A 25,992-nucleotide genomic window follows, 5' to 3' on the forward strand; every position below is an offset into this window, starting at 1 on the left:
AGACCAGAGATTCTCTTCTGTGGTGGCTTTCTTGGCCACATCTGTCCAGAGGGATGCCCTTCAGCAGGCCAGACTGGACAATTGTAACAACAGACGCCAGCCTACTAGGTTGGGGCGCTGTCTGGAATTCCCTGAAGGCTCAGGGATCATGGACTCAGGAGGAGAGTCTCCTTCCAATAAACATTCTGGAATTGAGAGCAGTTCTCAATGCCCTTCTGACTTGGCCTCAGTTAGCAACTTTGAGTTTCATCAGGTTTCAGTCGGACAACATCACGACTGTGGCTTACATCAACCATCAGGGAGGGACAAGGAGTTCCCTAGCGATGATGGAAGTTTCAAAGATAATTCGCTGGGCAGAGTCTCACTCTTGCCACCTGTCAGCGATCCACATCCCAGGCATGGAGAGCTGGGAGGCGGATTTCCTAAGTCGTCAGACTTTTCATCCGGGGGAGTGGGAACTTCATCCGGAGGTCTTTGCCCAAATACTTCGACGTTGGGGCAAACCAGATATGGATCTCATGGCTTCATTGTTACGGGTCCAGATCCAGGGACCCGGGAGCGGTCCTGATAGATGCTCTGACAGCACCTTGGACCTTCAAGATGGCTTATGTGTTTCCACCCTTCCCGATGCTTCCTCGATTGATTGCCAGGATCAAACAGGAGAAAGCATCTGTGATTCTAATAGCGCCTGCGTGGCCACGCAGGACCTGGTATGCAGATCTAGTGGACATGTCATCCTGTCCACCTTGGTCGCTGCCTCTGAGACAGGACCTTCTAATTCAGGGTCCTTTCAAACATCAAAATCTAATTTCTCTGAAGCTGACTGCATGGAGATTGAACGCTTGATTTTATCAAAGCGTGGATTTTCGGAGTCAGTAATTGATACCTTAATACAGGCTAGGAAACCTGTTACCAGGAAAATTTACCATAAAATATGGCGTAAATATTTACACTGGTGCGAATCCAAGAGTTACTCATGGAGTAAGGTCAGGATTCCTAGGATATTGTCTTTTCTACAAGAAGGTCTAGAAAAGGGTTTATCTGCAAGTTCTTTAAAGGGACAGATCTCAGCGCTGTCCATCCTTTTACACAAACGTCTGTCAGAAGTTCCAGACGTTCAGGCTTTTTGTCAGGCTTTGGCCAGGATTAAGCCTGTGTTTAAGACTGTTGCTCCACCGTGGAGCTTAAACTTAGTTCTTAACGTTTTACAGGGTGTTCCGTTTGAACCCCTTCATTCCATTGATATCAAGCTGTTACCTTGGAAAGTTCTGTTTTTAATGGCTATTTCCTCGGCTCGTAGAGTCTCTGAGTTATCGGCCTTACATTGTGATTCTCCTTATCTGATTTTTCATTCAGACAAGGTAGTTCTGCGTACTAAACCTGGGTTCTTACCTAAGGTAGTCACTAACAAGAATATCAATCAAGAGATTGTTGTTCCATCATTGTGCCCTAACCCTTCTTCAAAGAAGGAACGACTTCTGCACAATCTAGACGTAGTCCGTGCCCTGAAATTTTATTTACAGGCAACTAAAGATTTTCGCCAAACTTCTTCCCTGTTTGTCGTTTATTCTGGACAGAGGAGAGGTCAAAGAGCATCTGCTACCTCTCTCTCTTTTTGGCTTCGTAGCATAATACGTTTAGCCTATGAGGCTGCTGGACAGCAGCCTCCTGAAAGAATTACAGCTCATTCTACGAGAGCTGTGGCTTCCACGTGGGCCTTTAAGAATGAGGCCTCTGTTGAACAGATTTGCAAGGCTGCAACTTGGTCTTCTCTTACTTTTTCCAAATTTTACAAATTTGACACTTTTGCTTCTTCTGAGGCTGTTTTTGGGAGAAAGGTTCTTCAGGCAGTGGTTCCTTCCGTGTAAAGATCCTGCCTGTCCCTCCCGTCATCCGTGTACTTTAGCTTTGGTATTGGTATCCCATAAGTAATGGATGACCCGTGGACTGACTACACTTAACAGGAGAAAACATAATTTATGCTTACCTGATAAATTCCTTTCTCCTGTAGTGTAGTCAGTCCACGGCCCGCCCTGTTTTTTATGGCAGGTCTAAATTTTAAATTATACTCCAGTCACCACTGCACCCTATAGTTTCTCCTTTCTCGTTTGGTTTTCGGTCGAATGACTGGGTGTGACGTAGAGGGGAGGAGCTATATAGCAGCTCTGCTTGGGTGATCCTCTTGCACTTGGAGGAGTTAATATCCCATAAGTAATGGATGACCCGTGGACTGACTACACTACAGGAGAAAGGAATTTATCAGGTAAACATAAATTATGTTTTTTCCACTGTTGCCACTTTTGTCTCGAGTAGTGGCCCGCATAAAGCAAGAACAAGCTTTGGCTATTCTGATTGCCCCTTCGTGGCCGCAGAGGATTTGGTTTGCGGATTTGGTGGGGATGTCATACATGGAGGTTACCTTGTCGCAAAGATCTGCTGTTTCAGGGTCCCTTTCTACATCAAAATCTCGATTCTCTGAGGCTGACTGTGTGAGAGTGATTGATACTCTCATTCAAGCCAGGAAACCGGTCACTAGTCGCATCTATCATAAGGTGTGGAGCACCTACTTGTCCTGGTGTGAGGAACGTGGATATCCCTGGCATAAGGTTAGGGTATCTAGGATCCTTTCCTTCCTACAGGATGGGTTGGAGAAGAGGCTTGCCACCAGTTCCTTAAAGGGACAGATTTCGGCTTTATCTGTACTGTTACACAAGAAGCTTGCTGAGCTTCCTGATATTTAATTCTTTTGTTCAGGCTCTGTCTAGGATCAGGCCTGTCTTTAGAAATTCTGCTCCCCCTTGGAGCTTAAACTTGGTACTTAACGGAACACTCAATCAAAATTAAACTTTCATTATTCAGATAGAGCATGCAATTTTAAACAACTTTCCAATTTACTTCCATTAACAAAATGTGCACAGTTTTTTTTTTATTTAAACTTTTTGAGTCACCAGCTCCTACTGAGCATCTGCAAGAATAAGTGTGTATGCATTTGTGAATGGCTGATTGCTGTCACATGGTACGTGTATGCATTTGTGAATGGCTAATGGCTGTCACATGGTACAGGGGGAGTGGAAAATGACAACTTTTAAAATTGTCAGAAAAAAAAATCTACTACTCATTTGAAGTTCAGACTAAGTGCTATTGCATTGTCTTGTTATCTTGCATTTGTTGATTATGCAAATCTACTGTGTTGACTGGTCCTTTAAGATTTTGCAGAGGGCTCTGTTAGAACCTGTGAATTTGCTTTACATTAAAATTCTTTCCTGGAAGGTTCTATTCCTATTGGCTATTGCATCGGCACGCAAAGTCTCTGAGTTGGCGACCTTGCAATGTGAGCCTCCTTACCTGGTTTTTCACGCCGATAAGGCTGTTCTTCGCACTTGGTCAGGATTTCTTTCCAAGGTTGTGTCGAATTGTAACATCAATCAGGAGATAGTAGTTCCTTTCTTGTGTCCTAACCCTTCTTCTTTAAAGTTGTGTGATATAGTGAGCGATGGGAAGCTTAAAAGGACTGTGAGGTATGGATATGTTAAAAATGGAATGTATTTATTACAGTTAATATACAATGAAAATACAATATAATACATACAAATTAAAAAGCTTCTAAAATTCTTCCTAAAATCTCTATGGATCCATGAGATATAAGTCTTAAGGATATAGTGTTACCTATATCTGTGGTGTTGGAACAAATATTACGTTAGCTCCGACAACAGTCTAAGACCATAGTATTATGGTCTATAAAGTGCAGTTTAAGCACAGATATTTACAAATAGCAGATGTGATGTAAATGGACAAAATTGGCGTAGTACAATGTCAATAATACAGATGTCAACAATACAGATGCAGTATAAAAGTATAAGTGATAGAAATACAATATAAATAAAAGTGTAGGAGAAATCCAATTGTGTAAAAATGGAAATCAAATTTGTTGAAAAAATCAAGAAATTTATGTCTCTCAAATAGTTTCTTAAAAAATGTCTCTTTGGAAAATCAGTGTTCCAAAAAAAAAAAAAAAAAAAAAAATATATATATATATATATATGAGTGTTCCACAAAAATTGCAAAAGTGTTCCACAAAAATTGTAAAAAATTAATCCACAAATAAATATCAAAGTGTTCAAAAAATATGGTGGGTAAGTGCGTTCAAACAAATCCTAGATGATTAACTTCCAAAATAAACTCCAATAGCTGTGGTAGACGTGAAGGAGATTATAAGAATGCAGAATATAAAAAAATATATAAAAAATGTAGAATATAAAAATGCAGAAGAAAAAAAAAGTACAATAATGTGGCGGGTAGGTCCAAAGTCGTCGTCCTAATCTGTGGGTGAAATAAAGTGCAATAGTGTAATAACGTCTAGATGTGGTATAATAAAATCAGAAATTTGCTCACCAGTATGTCGACGCGTTTCGGCCCTCCTAGGCCTTTCTTTAAAGGAAAGGTTACTTTATAATTTGGATGTGGTTCGAGCCTTGAAGTTCTATCTTCAGGCAACAAAATAATTCAGACAGACTTTGTCTTTGTGGTGTATTCGGGGAAGCGCAAGGGGCAGAGGGCCTTGTCCACTTCCCTATCTTTTATGGTTGAGGAGCATTATTCGCTTGGTCTATGAGATAGCGGGACAAAAGCCTCCTCAGAGGATTACGGCTTACTCAACTAGGGCTGTGGCTTCTTCATGGGCCTTTAAGAATGAGGACTCTATGGAGCAGATTTGTAAGGCGGCGACTTGGTCCTCCTTACACACTTTTACAAAGTTTGACGTTTTTGCTTCTGCGGAAGCTGTTTTTGCAAGAAAGGTTTTGCAGGCTGTGGTGCCCTCAGATTAGGTTCCGCCTCTTACCCTCCCAGTTTCATTCAGTGTACTCTAGAGCTTGGGTATATATTCCCAACAGTAATGAATGAAGCCGTTGACTCTCCTCCCATTAAGATGGAAAACATAAATTATGCTTACCTGATAATTTAATTTCCATCTGTGGGAGGAGAGTCCACCGCTCCCGCCTGTTTCTCCGGTGGGCGGACCTAAATTTATTCTTCTGGCACCATTTATACCCTGATATTTCTCCTACTGTTCCTTGTTCCCTTGGCAGAATGCCTGGGGAATGAGGGGAGTGGGGGAGGTATTTAAGCCTTTGGCTGGGGTTGTCTTTGCCTCCTTCTGGTGGCCAGGTTCTTATTTCCTACAAGAAATGAATGAAGCCGTGGACTCTCCTCCCACAGATGGAAATTAAATTATCAGGTAAACATAATTTGTTGGTTTTTTATTTTATTTATTTTTTAAGCTATACACAAACGATTGTCTGAAGTGCACGAGACTGCATCTCTATTACTATTCATGTATTTTACAGTCACAATTAAACTTTCATGACTTATTTCTATAGTTTAATTTGTTTTTATTTTCTATTGGCATACTTTGTAGACTCTAAAGCAGCAGTGCTCTACTGGGAGCTAGCTGATCGATGGCAGCACATATATGCTGTTGGTCACTGGCTCAGCAGATGCGTTCAGCTATCTCTCAGTAGTGCATTGCTGCTTCTTCAACAAAGGATACCGCAAGAAAGAAGCAAATTTCATGAGGGGAGTAAATTGGAAAGTTGTTTAAAATTGTAGGCACTTTCTGAATTGTAATAGAAAAAAGTGTTAGTGTTTCAGTAACTTATTTCCTTCAAAAGGTAAATACTTGAATTGTGCATTTTATTTATTTGTTCAGCACATTTCTATTTTACATTTTATTTAACCCTTTATGGTCAGTACTTGTTCAGAATATGACTAGAACTGAAGCAGATCATGAGAATTTTGTGCGACTTGTTTCGACGTGAAACACAAAATTTTTCTTTCGTTATTCAGATAGGGCATACAATTAAAAAAAAAAAAAAGAAAAGTTTCAAATTGACTTCTTTTAGCAAATTTGGTACATTCTCATATTTTTCTTTGTTGAAGGTAGGTAGCGTGCGCATGCCTGAAGCTCTACATGACTAGAAATAGTGATGCCGTCTAGTGCTAATGCTTAACTATAACATTGTTTCAAAACTGCTGCCATATATTGCTGCAGATTCGTGGACACTCCTGAGCTTACATCAACCCTGATTTTCAATAAAGGATAACCAGAAAATAGACAATTTTATAATAGAAGTGAATTGGAAAGTTTTTAAAATTTTATGTTCTATATCAGGGTTCTTCAAATTTTTGTTCCCAAGACCCAATGTATTCATACCCACATACCTTCGCAACCCTATTTTTATGCTTGTTCTTAAAAAATTCTGAAGTAATATTCAACAAGATAGCTGCAACTGTTGGCAAATTGAATCAAATTTGTGCATACTTTATACCTGATTGTAGTCCAACTTGAACATGTTTTAAAAGGTAATTACATACACACCCTCTCATACAACACACATATATATATATATATATATATATATATATATATACACACACCCCTTCATACAACGCGCAAACACACAAGTCGCCACTCATTAATGGATCCCGACTTGTGGTTTGAAGAACCCTACACTATCTGAATCATGACATAACAATTTTGGGTTGCATGTCCCTTTAACACCATAGAAGCTGGAAAAAGGCATTTGTTTAAAATATAAAACTCTTAAAAACAGCATTTTCTATTTGAGAATATCACTTTAACTTCCTATGAGTTTAGCTGCATTTTTTTGTTGGAAAACACCCCAATGAAAGCAAGTTGGGAAATATAGTATAGCTAGTAGTGGACAGCATTTATAATGGATACACTCCATTTTGGTTTGCTTCATACATATTTTTAGATTATGGTATCTGGCTTTAAAGGAACATAAAGGTTGAGATCTGTGCATATCCTAAAAAGGCTAAGTAAAAATAGTTTGCATAAAAAATCGTTTAAAAATGGCTGGCAAATATTTTAAAATTTTCAAAAATAAGCAAAATGAATTACATAGCTAGGCTGCCTGGATCAGCCAACTACACCCCCCTTATCAGTGTTTAGACACAGGCATTGCATTTCAACTGAGTTCACAGCTTCTAGGCATTCTCCAGCAGATAATCCCTATGCACTTTTGCATTCTACCAAATTAACAATAGATATATATGAAGACATAAAAAGGGTGGGGGGAGTTAGAGCTTTACAATTCAGAAACTAAAAAGAAAGGGTTAATGGAGAGGCACTGCAGTATACATTTGCTTCTACCAAATTAACAATAGATATATATGAAGACATAAAAAGAATTGTGTTGGTGGGGGAGTTAGAGCTTTGCAATTCAGAAACTAAAAAGAAAGGGTTAATGGCGAGGCACTGCAGTGTACATTTGCAGGTAAAGTAATTAAAGTACATATTATATTTGTCTCTATCCCAACTTGTTTTATGTCCCTTTTATAATGCATAGGGTTGCACCGATACCATTTTTTTAAGACCGTACAAGTACAGTACAGATACTTGTTTTCATATACTCGCTGATACAAATTACCGATACTTTTTTATGCCATGTGACAGTTTACCAAGCACAATACATACTAATTATTTAAGATTCCTTATTTATAATTATGAAGGACTGTAACGCAGAACAGGTTTATAAATAATAAATATTACAATAAAATATAATAACAATAAGTAACAAATATAAAATCACAGCCAACCAAAAGTGCAATACAGTAAAAAATAGAACAGTGCACTGTTTAATCATGGGGAACAACACTATGGGCTAGATTACATTTGACTGGTAAGCTTTACCAATGCTCTCACTTCATGTCCTACTCTATTAAAGTCTATAGAGTTGGAAATGTGAACAGAGCATTGGTAAAGCTTACCAATCAAATGTAATCTAAATCTAGTCCTATTGCAGGACGAGTGTTCATTGGAATTAATTTAATTTTTTCTACGAGTACTATTTCTGCAATTATATGAGTACTATTTCTGCAATTATATAAGCCAAGGACAGGGCTGAATTGGCCTACCAGGATACCAGGAGATTTCCTGGTGGACTGCAGCAGCTGGGGCTGGAAAGCTACAATTTAAAGGGGTGATGCAATTGGGTTGTAGGGCTGTTAAATAACATCAATCTGACATTTGTATTTAATACAAAGTAATATAATTTAATTCTGAAAAAAATATTGGGGAAGGAGTGTCCCAGTTAAACCCCTTTGAGAAAAATGGGACATGTGCATTCTACCGACTCAACGGAAAATAGGGCTGTTCTTCATATTTTTCCAGCCCTGGCTATGGATGTTTCTCAGAGTACAATATGTTTTGAACATAACTGTGCAAGATGAGAACTAGCATTAAAAAACGCAATCTAGCAATTTGAATAATTTTTCAAAAGTTAGTCGCAAGTTCTTAAGGAACAGAAGCATCTCTGCATGTTTTTGCTATCAGTAAGGAAGTTCGACTCTAAGTTGAACAGTTTTTCACTTTCCACACTACTGCATGGGGCAGAAAGATATTTTTGAGCCATTTTAGCCAGAGCTGGAAATCTGTTTAACTGCCCAGTACTTCAGGGGTTTGTCTGATCGAGGTACAGTGATCTCTCCTACAATAATACAAATAGCAATTTGTATTAGTAGAACAGTAGTAAACAATTTTTAGTTTAGTCTCCACTCCAGCTTAAAATGAGATGGGAACATGCAACCCTAATAATAGTCGATGCATATTCATCACCGATTTATTTTTGTATTTATTCAGTTACATTTCTTAAAGGAACATGAAATTATTGTTTTTGTTTCAGGATTTAGATAAAGCATACATTTATTAAAAACTTTCCAATTTACTTCTATTATCAAATTTGCTTAATTCCTTTAATATCATTTGCTGAATGAGCAACAATGCACTACTGAGATCTAGCTGAATACAGGTAGTCAGCCAATCGCAAGAGACAAATGTGTGCAGGCACCAATCACTAGCTAGCTCCCACTAGTGTAGGATATGTACACATTTGTTTTCAATGGATGCCAAGAGTACATTTGGAAATAGAGATTTAGTTTTTCTAAAATGGCATGCCTTATCTGAATCATACAAGTTTATTTTTGACTTTCTTATCTCTTTAATAATGATCAATTTTGTTGTTGTTTAAGACAGCTGTATAATATGATTAGCAATATTTAAATAGTAAATACAAAATAGTCATGTAAAACATGTTTGTTTTTTACAGTCGGTTTGTGCCACCTCAAACCAGTTCAACAAACAGGTTTATTGGTCAGCAAAATAGTCCTGTTCCTAGTCCATATGCACCTCAAAGTCCTGCAGGGTACATGTCTTATCCCCATCCTGGAGGTTATGCTCAACATCAACAGATGCAACAAGGTATGATAAAAAAAAAATTAATTAAAAAGAGAGAAAGTAATCGGTTTACCTATGAGTTTGTGAATTCAATATGATCCTTGTATAACTGGATCTTTACAAAATGAAAAAGCCTGTTCAATTTAATATGTTTAATTAGAGTTTGCCAACTGATTTTAATTTATTTTGCTGCAATGGTTTTATCATATAAATGCAAAAAGGAGCCCACACTTGTATTTCCATCTTAATGGGTGGAGAGTCCACTGCTTCATTCATTACTTGTGGGAATTAAGAACTTGGCCACCAGGAGGAGGCAAAGACGCCCCAGCCAAAGGCTTAAATACCTCCCCCACTCCCTTCATCCCCCAGTCATTCTTTGCCTTTCGTCACAGGAGGTTGGCAGAGAAGTAGTTGCAAGATTCGGAGTAGTCTCTTATGGAGGGTAGTACTCTTCGTAATGGGACTAGAGTTTTAAGTAGTCCTGTCAGCCTCTCAGTGAGAGCATGGATGAAAGTTAGAGTCCGGTGATGCAGGGAGAGTCTTTCTGTGAAACCATCCCGACTCAGATTAACAGCTCCATAAGCAATCGGGGTTGATGAGTTTTGCTGCTTGCTTTCTGCTCTCAAGTCCATGTCAGGAGCGACGCTACTAATCTTTCACACTTGAAAGGCCGTGTTCCTGTTCCACGGCGTAGATTCTGGTAAGATTGTTTCATTATGTACATATGATAATGTAAGAAGACAGGGTCACAGTGTGTCTCCTTTTATCTGTATAGAATCAAGGGTTAATACCCCAGGAATAAAGGTTATTGAACAGGGGGGGATTTGTATTCAATGTTTGTTTATTGTGTTTATGCTGCGACATGTGAGATGAGGCTCTATCAAGTGGAACAGTTAGGTTTTTGAGATATCTGTGCAGCATTTTTTGGCGCGATTTCTCTTTAGTGCAAGGGCGGTTCCTGCATGGCACTCCATGTGACCGGGTGTGGCCTCTTCAACTTCCTCTTCTTTACCAGTGGTTGCAGGAGATGAAGCGTTTTCTCTGTTTTCCGGGTCATAGGAGGTGGTGAGTGCCCCGGCCATTGGGACATAAAGGCATACGCTATGGAGGACTCTGTTAGAGGGTACTCCCTCTTTAATTAAATCTAATAACTGTGCCTATTGTGAGGAAGTTTCGGTTGATCCGCCTGCTCAACTCTTTCACATGCTTTGATAAGATTGCAATATCTAAAAAGAATAAGGTATTTAGTACAACTGAACTATCCACCTCTGAAGGGTCTCTGTCTTGCGAGGTGCGCTCCCTACATTCATCTCTGATTGCACATGCAGCTCCCCAGGCCGATTCTAATCCTCCCGCGGGAGGGGCCTTTGCTGAGCAGTTAGAAGGCGGTGTCAGCGGCCTTCAATGCATTACCACCCCCTGCAAAACGCAAGTGAAAGGTGAATCATAGCTATCCGTCCCAGGGGTCATCGACTCCGCTGGATGTTTGACAGATTATCTACTGATGAAGGCGACTCCGACTCTTCGGAGGACTTCCTTGGGGGTCGGAATGGCGACATCTAGGCCTCCGTCTTCAGAGGAACCAGATTTTAAGTTTAAGATGGAGCATTTGTGCTTCCTGCTAAAAGAGGTGCTAGTTACGTTAGAGGTTCCGGGTCCAAAATTGCCGGAACCTTCGAAACCCTAAACTATATAGGGTTTACAAAGACAGGTTGGTACCACAGACCTACAGAACTTAATTTGAGAGGGCGCTATAAGGTAAAATGGATTTCTCCAACATTGGTGTGTCCGGTCCACGGCGTCATCCATTACTTGTGGGAAATATTCTCCCCCACAGGGAAAGGCAAGGAGAGCACACAGCAAGAGCTGTCCATATAGCTCCCCCTCTGGCTCCGCCCCCCAGTCATTCTGCTTGCCGCTCTGAACAAGTAGCATCTCCACGGGGATGGTGAGGAGTTTGTGGTGTTAGTTGTAGTTTTTTATTCTTCTATCAAGAGTTAATTTTAAAATAGTGCTGGCTTGTACTATTTACTCTACAACAGAAAAGTGATGAAGATTTCTGTTTAAGAGGGCTATGATTTTAGCACAAGTAACTAAAATCCATTTCTGTTACCACGCAGGACTGTTGAAACCAGAGAACTTCAGTTGGGGGTAACAGTTTGCAGACTTATCTGCTTCAGGTATGACTAGTCTCCTTCTAACAACACAGGCTAATGCTAGATGACAGTCATTTCTCCAACATAGGTGTGTCCGGTCCACGGCGTCATCCTTACTTGTGGGATATTCTCTTCCCCAACAGGAAATGGCAAAGAGCCCAGCAAAGCTGGTCACATGATCCCTCCTAGGCTCCGCCTACCCCAGTCATTCTCTTTGCCGTTGTACAGGCAACATCTCCACGGAGATGGCTTAGAGTTTTTTAGTGTTTAACTGTAGTTTTTCATTATTCAATCAAGAGTTTGTTATTTTCAAATAGTGCTGGTACGTACTATTTACTCAGAAACAGAAAAGAGATGAAGAATTCTGTTTGTATGAGGAAAATGATTTTAGCAACCGTAACTAAAATCCATGGCTGTTCCACACAGGACTGTTGAGAGCAATTAACTTCAGTTGGGGGAACAGTTTGCAGTCCCTTGCTGCTTGAGGTATGACACATTCTAACAAGACGATGTAATGCTGGAAGCTGTCATTTTCCCTATGGGATCCGGTAAGCCATGTTTATTACGATTGTAAATAAGGGCTTCATAAGGGCTTATTTAAACTGTAGACTTTTTCTGGGCTAAATCGATTGATTATTAACACATATTTAGCCTTGAGGAATCATTTTATCTGGGTATTTTGATATAATAATATCGGCAGGCACTGTTTTAGACACCTTATTCTTTAGGGGCTTTCCCAAAGCATAGGCAGAGTCTCATTTTCGCGCCGGTGTTGCGCACTTGTTTTTGAGAGGCATGGCATGCAGTCGCATGTGAGAGGAGCTCTGATACTTATAAAAGACTTCTGAAGGCGTCATTTGGTATCGTATTCCCCTTTGGGTTTGGTTGGGTCTCAGCAAAGCAGATACCAGGGACTGTAAAGGGGTTTAAAGCTTTAAACGGCTCCGGTTCCGTTATTTTAAGGGTTAAAGCTTCCAAAATTGGGGTGCAATATTTTCAAGGCTTTAAGACGCTGTGGTGAAAATTTGGTGAATTTTGAACAATTCCTTCATGTTTTTTCGCAATTGCAGTAATAAAGTGTGTTCAGTTTAAAATTTAAAGTGACAGTAACGGTTTTATTTTAAAACGTTTTTTGTACTTTCTGATCAAGTTTATGCCTGTTTAACATGTCTGAACTACCAGATAGACTGTGTTCTGAATGTGGGGAAGCCAGAATTCCTATTCATTTAAATAAATGTGATTTATGTGATAATGACAATGATGCCCAAGATGATTCCTCAAGTGAGGGGAGTAAGCATGGTACTGCATCATTCCCTCCTTCGTCTACACGAGTCTTGCCCACTCAGGAGGCCCCTAGTACATCTAGCGCGCCAATACTCCTTACTATGCAACAATTAACGGCTGTAATGGATAATTCTGTCAAAAACATTTTAGCCAAAATGAACCCTTGTCAGCGTAAGCGTGGCTGCTCTGTTTTAGTTACTGAAGAGCATGACGACGCTGATATTAATATCTCTGGAGGGCCCCTAACCCAATCTGAGGGGGCCAGGGAGGTTTTGTCTGAGGGAGAAATTACTGATTTAGGGAACATTTCTCAGCAGGCTGAATCTGATGTGATTACATTTAAATTTAAATTGGAACATCTCCGCATTTTGCTTAAGGAGGTATTATCCACTCTGGATGATTGTGAAAATTTAGTCATCCCAGAGAAACTATGTAAAATGGACAAGCTCCTAGAGGTGCCGGGGCTCCCAGAAGCTTTTCCTATACCCAAGCGGGTGGCGGACATTGTTAATAAAGAATGGGAAAGGCCCGGTATTCCTTTCGTCCCTCCCCCCATATTTAAAAAATTGTTTCCTATGGTCGACCCCAGAAAGGACTTATGGCAGTCAGTCCCCAAGGTCGAGGGAGCGGTTTCTACTTTAAACAAACGCACCACTATTCCCATAGAGGATAGTTGTGCTTTCAAAGATCCTATGGATAAAAAATTAGAAGGTTTGCTTAAAAGGATGTTTGTTCAGCAGGGTTACCTTCTACAACCCATTTCATGCATTGTCCCTGTCACTACTGCCGCATATTTCTGGTTTGATGAACTGCTTAAGGTGCTCGATAGTGACTCTCCTCCTTATGAGGAGATTATGGACAGAATCAATGCTCTCAAATTGGCTAATTCTTTCACTCTAGACGCCTCTTTGCAATTGGCTAAGTTAGCGGCTAAGAACTCTGGGTTTGCTATTGTGGCGCGCAGAGCGCTTTGGTTGAAATCTTGGTCGGCTGATGCGTCTTCCAAGAACAAGCTACTAAATATTCCTTTCAAGGGGAAAACGTTGTTTGGTCCTGACTTGAAAGAGATTATCTCTGATATCACTGGGGGTAAAGGCCACGCCCTTCCTCAGGATCGGCCTTTCAAGGCAAAAAATAGACCTAATTTTCGTCCCTTTCGTAAAAACGGACCAGCCCAGGGTGCTACGTCCTCTAAGCAAGAGGGTAATACTGCTCAGGCCAAGCCAGCTTGGAGACCAATGCAAGGCTGGAACAAGGGAAAGCAGGCCAAGAAACCTGCCACTGCTACCAAGACAGCATGAAATATTGGCCCCCGATCCGGGACCGGATCTGGTGGGGGGCAGACTCTCTCTCTTCGCTCAGGCTTGGGCAAGAGATGTTCTGGATCCTTGGGCGCTAGAAATAGTCTCCCAGGGTTATCTTCTGGAATTCAAGGGACTTCCCCCAAGGGGGAGGTTCCACAGGTCGCAGTTGTCTTCAGACCACATAAAAAGACAGGCGTTCTTACATTGTGTAGAAGACCTGTTAAAAATGGGAGTGATTCATCCTGTTCCATTAAGAGAACAAGGGATGGGGTTCTACTCCAATCTGTTCATAGTTCCCAAAAAAGAGGGAACGTTCAGACCAATCCTAGATCTCAAGATCTTAAACAAATTTCTCAAGGTCCCATCGTTCAAGATGGAAACCATTCGAACTATCCTTCCTTCCATCCAGGAAGGTCAATTCATGACCACGGTGGATTTAAAGGATGCGTATCTACATATTCCTATCCACAAGGAACATCATCGGTTCCTAAGGTTTGCATTCCTGGACAAACATTACCAGTTCGTGGCGCTTCCTTTCGGATTAGCCACTGCTCCAAGGATTTTCACAAAGGTACTAGGGTCCCTTCTAGCGGTGCTAAGACCAAGGGGCATTGCAGTAGTACCTTACCTGGACGACATTCTGATTCAAGCGTCGTCCCTTCCTCAAGCAAAGGCTCACACGGACATTGTCCTGGCCTTTCTCAGATCTCACGGCTGGAAAGTGAACGTGGAAAAGAGTTCTCTATCCCCGTCAACAAGGGTTCCCTTCTTGGGAACAATTATAGACTCCTTAGAAATGAGGATCTTTCTAACAGAGGCCAGAAAAACAAAGCTTCTGGACTCTTGTCGGATACTTCATTCCGTTCCTCTTCCTTCCATAGCTCAGTGCATGGAAGTGATCGGGTTGATGGTGGCGGCGATGGACATAGTTCCTTTTGCACGCATTCATCTAAGACCATTACAACTGTGCATGCTCAGTCAGTGGAATGGGGACTATACAGACTTGTCTCCGAAGATACAAGTAAATCAGAGGACCAGAGACTCACTCCGTTGGTGGCTGTCCCTGGACAATCTGTCTCAAGGGATGATGTTCCACAGACCAGAGTGGGTCATTGTCACGACCGACGCCAGTCTGATAGGCTGGGGCGCGGTCTGGGGATCCCTGAAAGCTCAGGGTCTTTGGTCTCGGGAAGAATCTCTTCTACCGATAAATATTCTGGAACTGAGAGCGATATTCAATGCTCTCCAGGCCTGGCCCCAGCTTGCGAGGACCAGGTTCATACGGTTTCAATCAGACAACATGACGACTGTTGCGTACATCAACCATCAGGGGGGAACAAGGAGTTCCCTAGCGATGGAAGAAGTAACCAAAATTATTCTTTGGGCGGAGTCTCACTCCTGCCACCTGTCTGCTATCCACATCCCAGGAGTGGAAAATTGGGAAGCGGATTTTCTGAGTCGTCAGACATTGCATCCGGGGGAGTGGGAACTCCATCCGGAAATCTTTGCCCAAGTCACTCACCTGTGGGGCATTCCAGACATGGATCTGATGGCCTCTCGTCAGAACTTCAAAGTTCCTTGCTACGGGGCCAGATCCAGGGACCCCAAGGCGGCTCTAGTGGATGCACTAGTAGCACCTTGGACCTTCAAACTAGCTTATGTGTTCCCGCCATTTCCTCTCATCCCCAGGCTGATAGCCAGGATCAAGCAGGAGAGGGCGTCGGTGATCTTGATAGCTCCTGCGTGGCCACGCAGGACTTGGTATGCAGATCTGGTGAATATGTCATCGGCTCCACCTTGGAAGCTACCTTTGAGACGAGACCTTCTTGTTCAGGGTCCGTTCGAACATCCGAATCTGGTTTCACTCCAGCTGACTGCTTGGAGATTGAACGCTTGATTTTATCGAAGCGAGGATTCTCAGATTCTGTGATCGATACTCTTGTTCAGGCCAGAAAGCCTGTGACTAGAAAGATTTACCACAAAATTTGGAAAAAATATATCTGTTGGTGTGAATCTAAAGGATTCCCTTGGGACAAGGTTAAGATTCCTAGGATTCTATCCTTCCTTCAAGAAGGATTGGAAAAAGGATTATCTGCAAGTTCCCTGAAGGGACAGATTTCTGCCTTGTCGGTATTACTTCACAAAAAGCTGGCAGCTGTGCCAGATGTTCAAGCCTTTGTTCAGGCTCTGGTTAGAATCAAGCCTGTTTACAAACCTTTGACTCCTCCTTGGAGTCTCAATTTAGTTCTTTCAGTTCTTCAGGGGGTTCCGTTTGAACCCTTACATTCCGTTGATATTAAGTTATTATCTTGGAAAGTTTTGTTTTTAGTTGCGATTTCTTCTGCTAGAAGAGTCTCAGAATTATCTGCTCTGCAGTGTTCTCCTCCTTATCTGGTGTTCCATGCAGATAAGGTGGTTTTACGTACTAAACCTGGTTTTCTTCCAAAAGTTGTTTCTAACAAAAACATTAACCAGGAGATTATCGTACCTTCTCTGTGTCCAAAACCAGTTTCAAAGAAGGAACGTTTGTTGCACAATTTGGATGTTGTTCGCGCTCTAAAATTCTATTTAGATGCTACAAAGGATTTTAGACAAACATCTTCCTTGTTTGTTGTTTATTCAGGTAAAAGGAGAGGTCAAAAAGCAACTTCTACCTCTCTCTCTTTTTGGATTAAAAGCATCATCAGATTGGCTTACGAGACTGCCGGACGGCAGCCTCCCGAAAGAATCACAGCTCATTCCACTAGGGCTGTGGCTTCCACATGGGCCTTCAAGAACGAGGCTTCTGTTGATCAGATATGTAGGGCAGCGACTTGGTCTTCACTGCACACTTTTACCAAATTTTACAAGTTTGATACTTTTGCTTCTTCTGAGGCTATTTTTGGGAGAAAGGTTTTGCAAGCCGTGGTGCCTTCCATTTAGGTGACCTGATTTGCTCCCTCCCTTCATCCGTGTCCTAAAGCTTTGGTATTGGTTCCCACAAGTAAGGATGACGCCGTGGACCGGACACACCTATGTTGGAGAAAACAGAATTTATGTTTACCTGATAAATTTCTTTCTCCAACGGTGTGTCCGGTCCACGGCCCGCCCTGGTTTTTTTAATCAGGTCTAATATTTTATTTTCTTTAACTACAGTCACCACGGTACCATATGGTTTCTCCTATGCAAATATTCCTCCTTAACGTCGGTCGAATGACTGGGGTAGGCGGAGCCTAGGAGGGATCATGTGACCAGCTTTGCTGGGCTCTTTGCCATTTCCTGTTGGGGAAGAGAATATCCCACAAGTAAGGATGACGCCGTGGACCGGACACACCGTTGGAGAAAGAAATTTATCAGGTAAACATAAATTCTGTTTTTTCCCCTCAGGGAAAACGGTAAGCCATTTTTCTTTCACCTCAGCAAAAAAGATAACAGGCTTCCCCTTTTTGATTTTTATGCTGGTAGACACTGTCAGGGGCCAAATCGATTGTTTTTTATTACAATATGATGGCAATTGAAATGTTTTATAAGCTCATATACACTTGGGGACGTTTTTTATTGATCTGGCTTGCTTTAGACACCTAAATCTAGTCAGGAAGGCCCCTTCACTCTAGTGTACTGAGGGAGGAGGCCTCATTTTGGCACTTCAGTTAATTTCAAGGCAGTGCATGCAGTTCCATGTGAGAGGGTCCTGTGGCTCAGAAAGTGACTCCAGAAGGCTTATTTCTGTGGATGATTGACCCCTAAGAAAGGTAAAAGCTGCAGCAATGCTGTAAGCAGGGATTGTGGTGTATAAAAACGGTTAAATCCAACAATTAGCTCCGGGTTGCTTGTTTTAAGAGCTAGAGTCTCCATATTTGCTGTGCAATACTTTCTAAGCATTAAGACACTGGGGTCCAAATTTCAGAAAAATCGGATATTGCCTTCATAGTTTTTTGAACATTCAGAAATAAAGTGTGTCATTTCTCCAACATAGGTGTGTCCGGTCCACGGCGTCATCCTTACTTGTGGGATATTCTCTTCCCCAACAGGAAATGGCAAAGAGCCCAGCAAAGCTGGTCACATGATCCCTCCTAGGCTCCGCCTACCCCAGTCATTCTCTTTGCCGTTGTACAGGCAACATCTCCACGGAGATGGCTTAGAGTTTTTTAGTGTTTAACTGTAGTTTTTATTATTCAATCAAGAGTTTGTTATTTTGAAATAGTGCTGGTATGTACTATTTACTCAGAAACAGAAAAGAGATGAAGATTTCTGTTTGTATGAGGAAAATGATTTTAGCAACCGTAACTAAAATCCATGGCTGTTCCACACAGGACTGTTGAGAGCAATTAACTTCAGTTGGGGGAACAGTGTGCAGTCTCTTGCTGCTTGAGGTATGACACATTCTAACAAGACGATGTAATGCTGGAAGCTGTCATTTTCCCTATGGGATCCGGTAAGCCATGTTTATTACGATCGTAAATAAGGGCTTCACAAGGGCTTATTAAGACTGTAGACTTTTTCTGGGCTAAATCGATTCATTATTAACACATATTTAGCCTTGAGGAATCATTTTATCTGGGTATTTTGATATAATAATATCGGCAGGCACTGTATTAGACACCTTATTCCTTAGGGGCTTTCCCAAAGCATAAGCAGAGCCTCATTTTCGCGCCGGTGTGGCGCACTTGTTTTTGAGAGGCATGGCATGCAGTCGCATGTGAGAGGAGCTCTGATACTTAGAAAAGACTTTCTGAAGGCGTCATTTGGTATCGTATTCCCCTTTGGGCTTGGTTGGGTCTCAGCAAAGCAGATACCAGGGACTGTAAAGGGGTTAAAGTTTAAAACGGCTCCGGTTCCGTTATTTTAAGGGTTAAAGCTTCCAAATTTGGTGTGCAATACTTTTAAGGCTTTAAGACACTGTGGTGAAAATTTGATAAATTTTGAACAATTCCTTCATGTTTTTTTGCAATTGCAGTAATAAAGTGTGTTCAGTTTAAAATTTAAAGTGACAGTAACGGTTTTATTTTAAAACGTTTTTGTACTTTGTTATCAAGTTTATGCCTGTTTAACATGTCTGAACTACCAGATAGACTGTGTTCTGAATGTGGGGAAGCCAGAATTCCTATTCATTTAAATAAATGTGATTTATGTGATAATGACAATGATGCCCAAGATGATTCCTCAAGTGAGGGGAGTAAGCATGGTACTGCATCATTCCCTCCTTCGTCTACACGAGTCTTGCCCACTCAGGAGGCCCCTAGTACATCTAGCGCGCCAATACTACTTACTATGCAACAATTAACGGCTGTAATGGATAATTCTGTCAAAAACATTTTAGCCAAAATAAACACTTGTCAGCGTAAGCGCGGCTGCTCTGTTTTAGATACTGAAGAGCATGACGACGCTGATATTAATATCTCTGAAGGGCCCCTAACCCAGTCTGATGGGGCCAGGGAGGTTTTGTCTGAGGGAGAAATTACTGATTCAGGGAACATTTCTCAACAGGCTGAACCTGATGTGATTGCATTTAAATTTAAGTTGGAACATCTCCGCATTCTGCTTAAGGAGGTATTATCCACTCTGGATGATTGTGACAAGTTGGTCATCCCAGAGAAACTATGTAAAATGGACAAGTTCCTAGAGGTGCCGGGGCTCCCAGAAGCTTTTCCTATACCCAAGCGGGTGGCGGACATTGTTAATAAAGAATGGGAGAGGCCAGGTATTCCTTTCGTCCCTCCCCCCATATTTAAAAAATTGTTTCCTATGGTCGACCCCAGAAAGGACTTATGGCAGACAGTCCCCAAGGTCGAGGGAGCGGTTTCCACTTTAAACAAACGCACCACTATACCCATAGAGGATAGTTGTGCTTTCAAAGATCCTATGGATAAAAAATTAGAAGGTTTGCTTAAAAAGATGTTTGTTCAGCAGGGTTACCTTCTACAACCAATTTCATGCATTGTCCCTGTCGCTACAGCCGCATGTTTCTGGTTCGATGAGCTGATAAAGGCGGTCGATAGTGATTCTCCTCCTTATGAGGAGATTATGGACAGAATCAATGCTCTCAAATTGGCTAATTCTTTCACCCTCGACGCCACTTTGCAATTGGCTAGGTTAGCGGCTAAGAATTCTGGGTTTGCTATTGTGGCGCGCAGAGCGCTTTGGTTGAAATCTTGGTCGGCTGATGCGTCTTCCAAGAACAAGCTACTTAACATTCCTTTCAAGGGGAAAACGCTGTTTGGCCCTGACTTGAAAGAGATTATCTCTGATATCACTGGGGGTAAGGGCCACGCCCTTCCTCAGGATCGGCCTTTCAAGGCAAAAAATAAACCTAATTTTCGTCCCTTTCGTAGAAACGGACCAGCCCAAGGTGCTACGTCCTCTAAGCAAGAGGGTAATACTTCTCAAGCCAAGCCAGCTTGGAGACCAATGCAAGGCTGGAACAAAGGAAAGCAGGCCAAGAAACCTGCCACTGCTACCAAGACTGCATGAAATGTTGGCCCCCGATCCGGGACCGGATCTGGTGGGGGGCAGACTCTCTCTCTTCGCTCAGGCTTGGGCAAGAGATGTTCTGGATCCTTGGGCGCTAGAAATAGTCTCCCAAGGTTATCTTCTGGAATTCAAGGGACTTCCCCCAAGGGGGAGGTTCCACAGGTCTCAGTTGTCTTCAGACCACATAAAAAGACAGGCATTCTTACATTGTGTAGAAGACCTGTTAAAAATGGGAGTGATTCATCCTGTTCCATTAAGAGAACAAGGGATGGGGTTCTACTCCAATCTGTTCATAGTTCCCAAAAAAGAGGGAACGTTCAGACCAATCTTAGATCTCAAGATCTTAAACAAGTTTCTCAAGGTTCCATCATTCAAGATGGAAACCATTCGAACTATTCTTCCTTCCATCCAGGAAGGTCAATTCATGACCACGGTGGATTTAAAGGATGCGTATCTACATATTCCTATCCACAAGGAACATCATCGGTTCCTAAGGTTCGCATTCCTGGACAAACATTACCAGTTCGTGGCGCTTCCTTTCGGATTAGCCACTGCTCCAAGGATTTTCACAAAGGTACTAGGGTCCCTTCTAGCTGTGCTAAGACCAAGGGGCATTGCTGTAGTACCTTACTTGGACGACATTTTGATTCAAGCGTCGTCCCTTCCTCAAGCAAAGGCTCACACGGACATTGTCCTGGCCTTTCTCAGATCTCACGGATGGAAAGTGAACGTGGAAAAGAGTTCTCTATCCCCGTCAACAAGGGTTCCCTTCTTGGGAACAATTATAGACTCCTTAGAAATGAGGATTTTTCTAACAGAGGCCAGAAAAACAAAACTTCTAGACTCTTGTCGGATACTTCATTCCGTTCCTCTTCCTTCCATAGCTCAGTGCATGGAAGTGATCGGGTTGATGGTGGCGGCAATGGACATAGTTCCTTTTGCGCGCATTCATCTAAGACCATTACAACTGTGCATGCTCAGTCAGTGGAATGGGGACTATACAGACTTGTCTCCGAAGATACAAGTAAATCAGAGGACCAGAGACTCACTCCGTTGGTGGCTGTCCCTGGACAACCTGTCACAAGGGATGACATTCCGCAGACCAGAGTGGGTCATTGTCACGACCGACGCCAGTCTGATGGGCTGGGGCGCGGTCTGGGGATCCCTGAAAGCTCAGGGTCTTTGGTCTCGGGAAGAATCTCTTCTACCGATAAATATTCTGGAACTGAGAGCGATATTCAATGCTCTCAAGGCTTGGCCTCAGCTAGCGAGGGCCAAGTTCATACGGTTTCAATCAGACAACATGACAACTGTTGCGTACATCAACCATCAGGGGGGAACAAGGAGTTCCCTAGCGATGGAAGAAGTGACCAAAATCATTCTATGGGCGGAGTCTCACTCCTGCCACCTGTCTGCTATCCACATCCCAGGAGTGGAAAATTGGGAAGCGGATTTTCTGAGTCGTCAGACATTGCATCCGGGGGAGTGGGAACTCCATCCGGAAATCTTTGCCCAAGTCACTCAGCTGTGGGGCATTCCAGACATGGATCTGATGGCCTCTCGTCAGAACTTCAAAGTTCCTTGCTACGGGTCCAGATCCAGGGATCCCAAGGCGGCTCTAGTGGATGCACTAGTAGCACCTTGGACCTTCAAACTAGCTTATGTGTTCCCGCCCTTTCCTCTCATCCCCAGGCTGGTAGCCAGGATCAATCAGGAGAGGGCGTCGGTGATCTTGATAGCTCCTGCGTGGCCACGCAGGACTTGGTATGCAGATCTGGTGAATATGTCATCGGCTCCACCTTGGAAGCTACCTTTGAGACGAGACCTTCTTGTTCAGGGTCCGTTCGAACATCCGAATCTGGTTTCACTCCAGCTGACTGCTTGGAGATTGAACGCTTGATTTTATCGAAGCGAGGGTTCTCAGATTCTGTTATCGATACTCTTGTTCAGGCCAGAAAGCCTGTAACTAGAAAGATTTACCACAAAATTTGGAAAAAATATATCTGTTGGTGTGAATCTAAAGGATTCCCTTGGGACAAGGTTAAGATTCCTAGGATCCTATCCTTCCTTCAAGAAGGATTGGAAAAAGGATTATCTGCAAGTTCCCTGAAGGGACAGATTTCTGCCTTGTCGGTGTTACTTCACAAAAAACTGGCTGCTGTGCCAGATGTTCAAGCTTTTGTTCAGGCTCTGGTTAGAATTAAGCCTGTTTACAAACCCTTGACTCCTCCTTGGAGTCTCAATTTAGTTCTTTCAGTTCTTCAGGGGGTTCCGTTTGAACCCTTGCATTCCGTTGATATTAAATTATTATCTTGGAAAGTTTTGTTTTTAGTTGCAATTTCTTCTGCCAGAAGAGTTTCAGAATTATCTGCTCTGCAGTGTTCTCCTCCTTATCTGGTGTTCCATGCAGATAAGGTGGTTTTACGTACTAAACCTGGTTTTCTTCCAAAAGTTGTTTCTAACAAAAACATTAACCAGGAGATTATCGTACCTTCTCTGTGTCCGAAACCAGTTTCAAAGAAGGAACGTTTGTTGCACAATTTGGATGTTGTTCGCGCTCTAAAATTCTATTTAGATGCTACAAAGGATTTTAGACAAACATCTTCCTTGTTTGTTGTTTATTCCGGTAAAAGGAGAGGTCAAAAAGCAACTTCTACCTCTCTCTCTTTTTGGATTAAAAGCATCATCAGATTGGCTTACGAGACTGCCGGACGGCAGCCTCCCGAAAGAATCACAGCTCATTCCACTAGGGCTGTGGCTTCCACATGGGCCTTCAAGAACGAGGCTTCTGTTGATCAGATATGTAGGGCAGCGACTTGGTCTTCACTGCACACTTTTACCAAATTTTACAAGTTTGATACTTTTGCTTCTTCTGAGGCTATTTTTGGGAGAAAGGTTTTGCAAGCCGTGGTGCCTTCCATTTAGGTGACCTGATTTGCTCCCTCCCGTCATCCGTGTCCTAAAGCTTTGGTATTGGTTCCCACAAGTAAGGATGACGCCGTGGACCGGACACACCTATGTTGGAGAAAACAGAATTTATGTTTACCTGATAAATTACTTTCTCCAACGGTGTGTCCGGTCCACGGCCCGCCCTGGTTTTTTAATCAGGTCTGATAATTTATTTTCTTTAACTACAGTCACCACGGTACCATATGGTTTCTCCTATGCAAATATTCCTCCTTAACGTCGGTCGAATGACTGGGGTAGGCGGAGCCTAGGAGGGATCATGTGACCAGCTTTGCTGGGCTCTTTGCCATTTCCTGTTGGGGAAGAGAATATCCCACAAGTAAGGATGACGCCGTGGACCGGACACACCGTTGGAGAAAGTAATTTATCAGGTAAACATAAATTCTGTTTTTATTATTTAAAGAGACAGTAACGTTTTTGTTTAAAATCGTTTTTATTGCATTGTTTGCCTGCCTAAATCTGTTTAACATGTCTGTGCCATCAGATAACCTATGTTCTGTGTGTGTAGAGACAAATGTGGTTCCCCCTTCGAGTGTTTGTGATAATTGTGCCATAGCGTCCAAACAAAATGAGGACAGCTCTGTTACATTTCATAATGTTGCCCAAGATGATTTATCTAATGAAGGTAGTGGGGATAGTTCTACATCCTCTCCTTCTGTGTCTACACCAGCTTTGCCCGCGCAGGCGACACCTAGCACGCCAGTGCTTATTTCTATGCAACAATTAACAACAGTAGTGGATAATTCTATAGCAAATCTTGTATCCAAACTGCCAGCATTTCAGAGAAAGCGTGATTGTTCAGCTTTAAATACAGATAAAAGGGATGAACAATCAGACGCTGACGATGCTTTATCTATTTTACCCTCACATCAATCGGAATTGGCTGTGAGGGAAGGGCTGTCTGAGGGTGAAATTTCAGACTCAGGAAAAATTTCTCAACAGGCAGAACCTGATATAGTAGCATTTAAGTTTAAGCTAGAACATCTCCGCGCTTTGCTAAAGGAGGTATTAGCTACTCTGGATGACTGTGATTCTATGGTAGTATCAGAGAAGTTGTGCAAATTGGACAAATTTTTAGAGGTCCCAGTGCACGACGACGCTTTTCCAATACCCAAAAGGGTAGCGAACATAGTGGAAAAGGAGTGGGAGAAGCCAGGTGTACCCTTTGCCCCACCTCCTATATTTAAGAAAATGTTTCCCATAGTAGACCCTAGAAGGGACGCATGGCAGACGGTCCCGAAGGTTGAGGGAGCTGTTTCAACACTAGCGAAGCGCACCACTATTCCTATAGAGGACAGCTGCGCTTTCAAAGATCCTATGGATAAAAAATTGGAAGGATTGCTTAAAAAGATTTTTGTTCAGCAAGGGTTCATCCTTCAACCAGCTACGTGTGTTATTACTGTCACTTCAGCGGCGTCCTTTTGGTTCGAGGAACTAGAAAGGTCGCTCCAGAAAGAGACTTCCTATGAAGAAGTCATGGACAGAATTCACACATTAAAATTAGCTAATTCCTTTATATTGGATGCCGCCTTTCAAATAACGAAATTGGCGGCGAAAAACTCAGGTTTTGCTATAGTAGCGCGGAGTTCGCTTTGGCTGAAATCCTGGTCGGCAGATGTGTCGTCCAAGACTAAGTTACTTAATATTCCTTTCAAGGGTAAGACCCTTTTTGGGCCGGAATTGAAGGAAATTATTTCAGACATCACTGGGGGTAAGGGCCATGCCCTCCCACAGGATAGGCCTTTTAAGGCTATAAGAACAAGTCTAATTTTCGTTCCTTTCGCAATTTCAGGAACGGACCGGCTAATAACTCCACTGCCGCTAGACAAGAAGGTAACGCGGCCCAGCCCAAACCCGCTTGGAAGCCCATGCAAGGCTGGAACAAGGGTAAACAGACCAAGAAACCTGCTGCTGCTACCAAGACAGCATGAAGGGGTAGCCCCGATCCGGGACCGGATCTGGTAGGGGGCAGACTATCTCTCTTCGCTCAGGCTTGGGCAAGAGATGTTCCGGATCCCTGGGCACTAGAGATAGTCTCCAAGGGATACCTGCTAGAGTTCAAGGGACTTCCTCCAAGGGGAAGGTTCCACCTGTCTCGCTTATCTTCAGACCAGATAAAGAAACAGGCATTCTTACATTGTGTAAGAGACCTATCAAAGATGGGAGTGATAAACCCAGTCCCCTCCGGGGAACAAGGTCTAGGTTTTTACTCAAACCTGTTTGTGGTTCCCAAAAAAGAGGGAACTTTCAGGCCAATTCTGGATTTAAAGATATTAAACAAGTTCCTCAGTGTTCCATCCTTCAAAATGGAAACCATTCGGACAATCTTGCCGACAATCCAGCAGGGTCAATATTTGACTACCGTGGATCTAAAGGATGCGTATCTGCATATTCCAATCCACAAAACTCATCATCAGTTCCTGAGGTTCGCCTTTCTGGACAAACATTACCAGTTCGTGGCTCTTTCATTCGGTTTAGCCACCGCTCCCAGAATTTTCACAAAGGTGCTAGGGTCCCTTCTAGCGGTCCTAAGGCCGAGGGGCATCGCTGTAGCACCTTATCTAGACGACATCCT

General features: G+C 42.5%; 1 protein-coding gene across 1 annotated transcript in view; it reads left to right on the plus strand.

The window, feature by feature from the left end:
- NIPBL (NIPBL cohesin loading factor) overlaps positions 1 to 25,992 on the plus strand; it is an 822,857-nt gene that overhangs the window by 346,100 nt on the left and 450,765 nt on the right. Inside the window, exon 5 of the mRNA XM_053699671.1 lies at positions 9,129 to 9,280. Coding sequence (XP_053555646.1) covers positions 9,129 to 9,280 — 152 coding nt within the window. The remainder of the gene's footprint in view (positions 1 to 9,128; positions 9,281 to 25,992) is intronic.

This window comes from Bombina bombina, chromosome 2 (genome assembly GCF_027579735.1).
Source record: "Bombina bombina isolate aBomBom1 chromosome 2, aBomBom1.pri, whole genome shotgun sequence".
Lineage (NCBI taxonomy): Eukaryota > Metazoa > Chordata > Amphibia > Anura > Bombinatoridae > Bombina > Bombina bombina.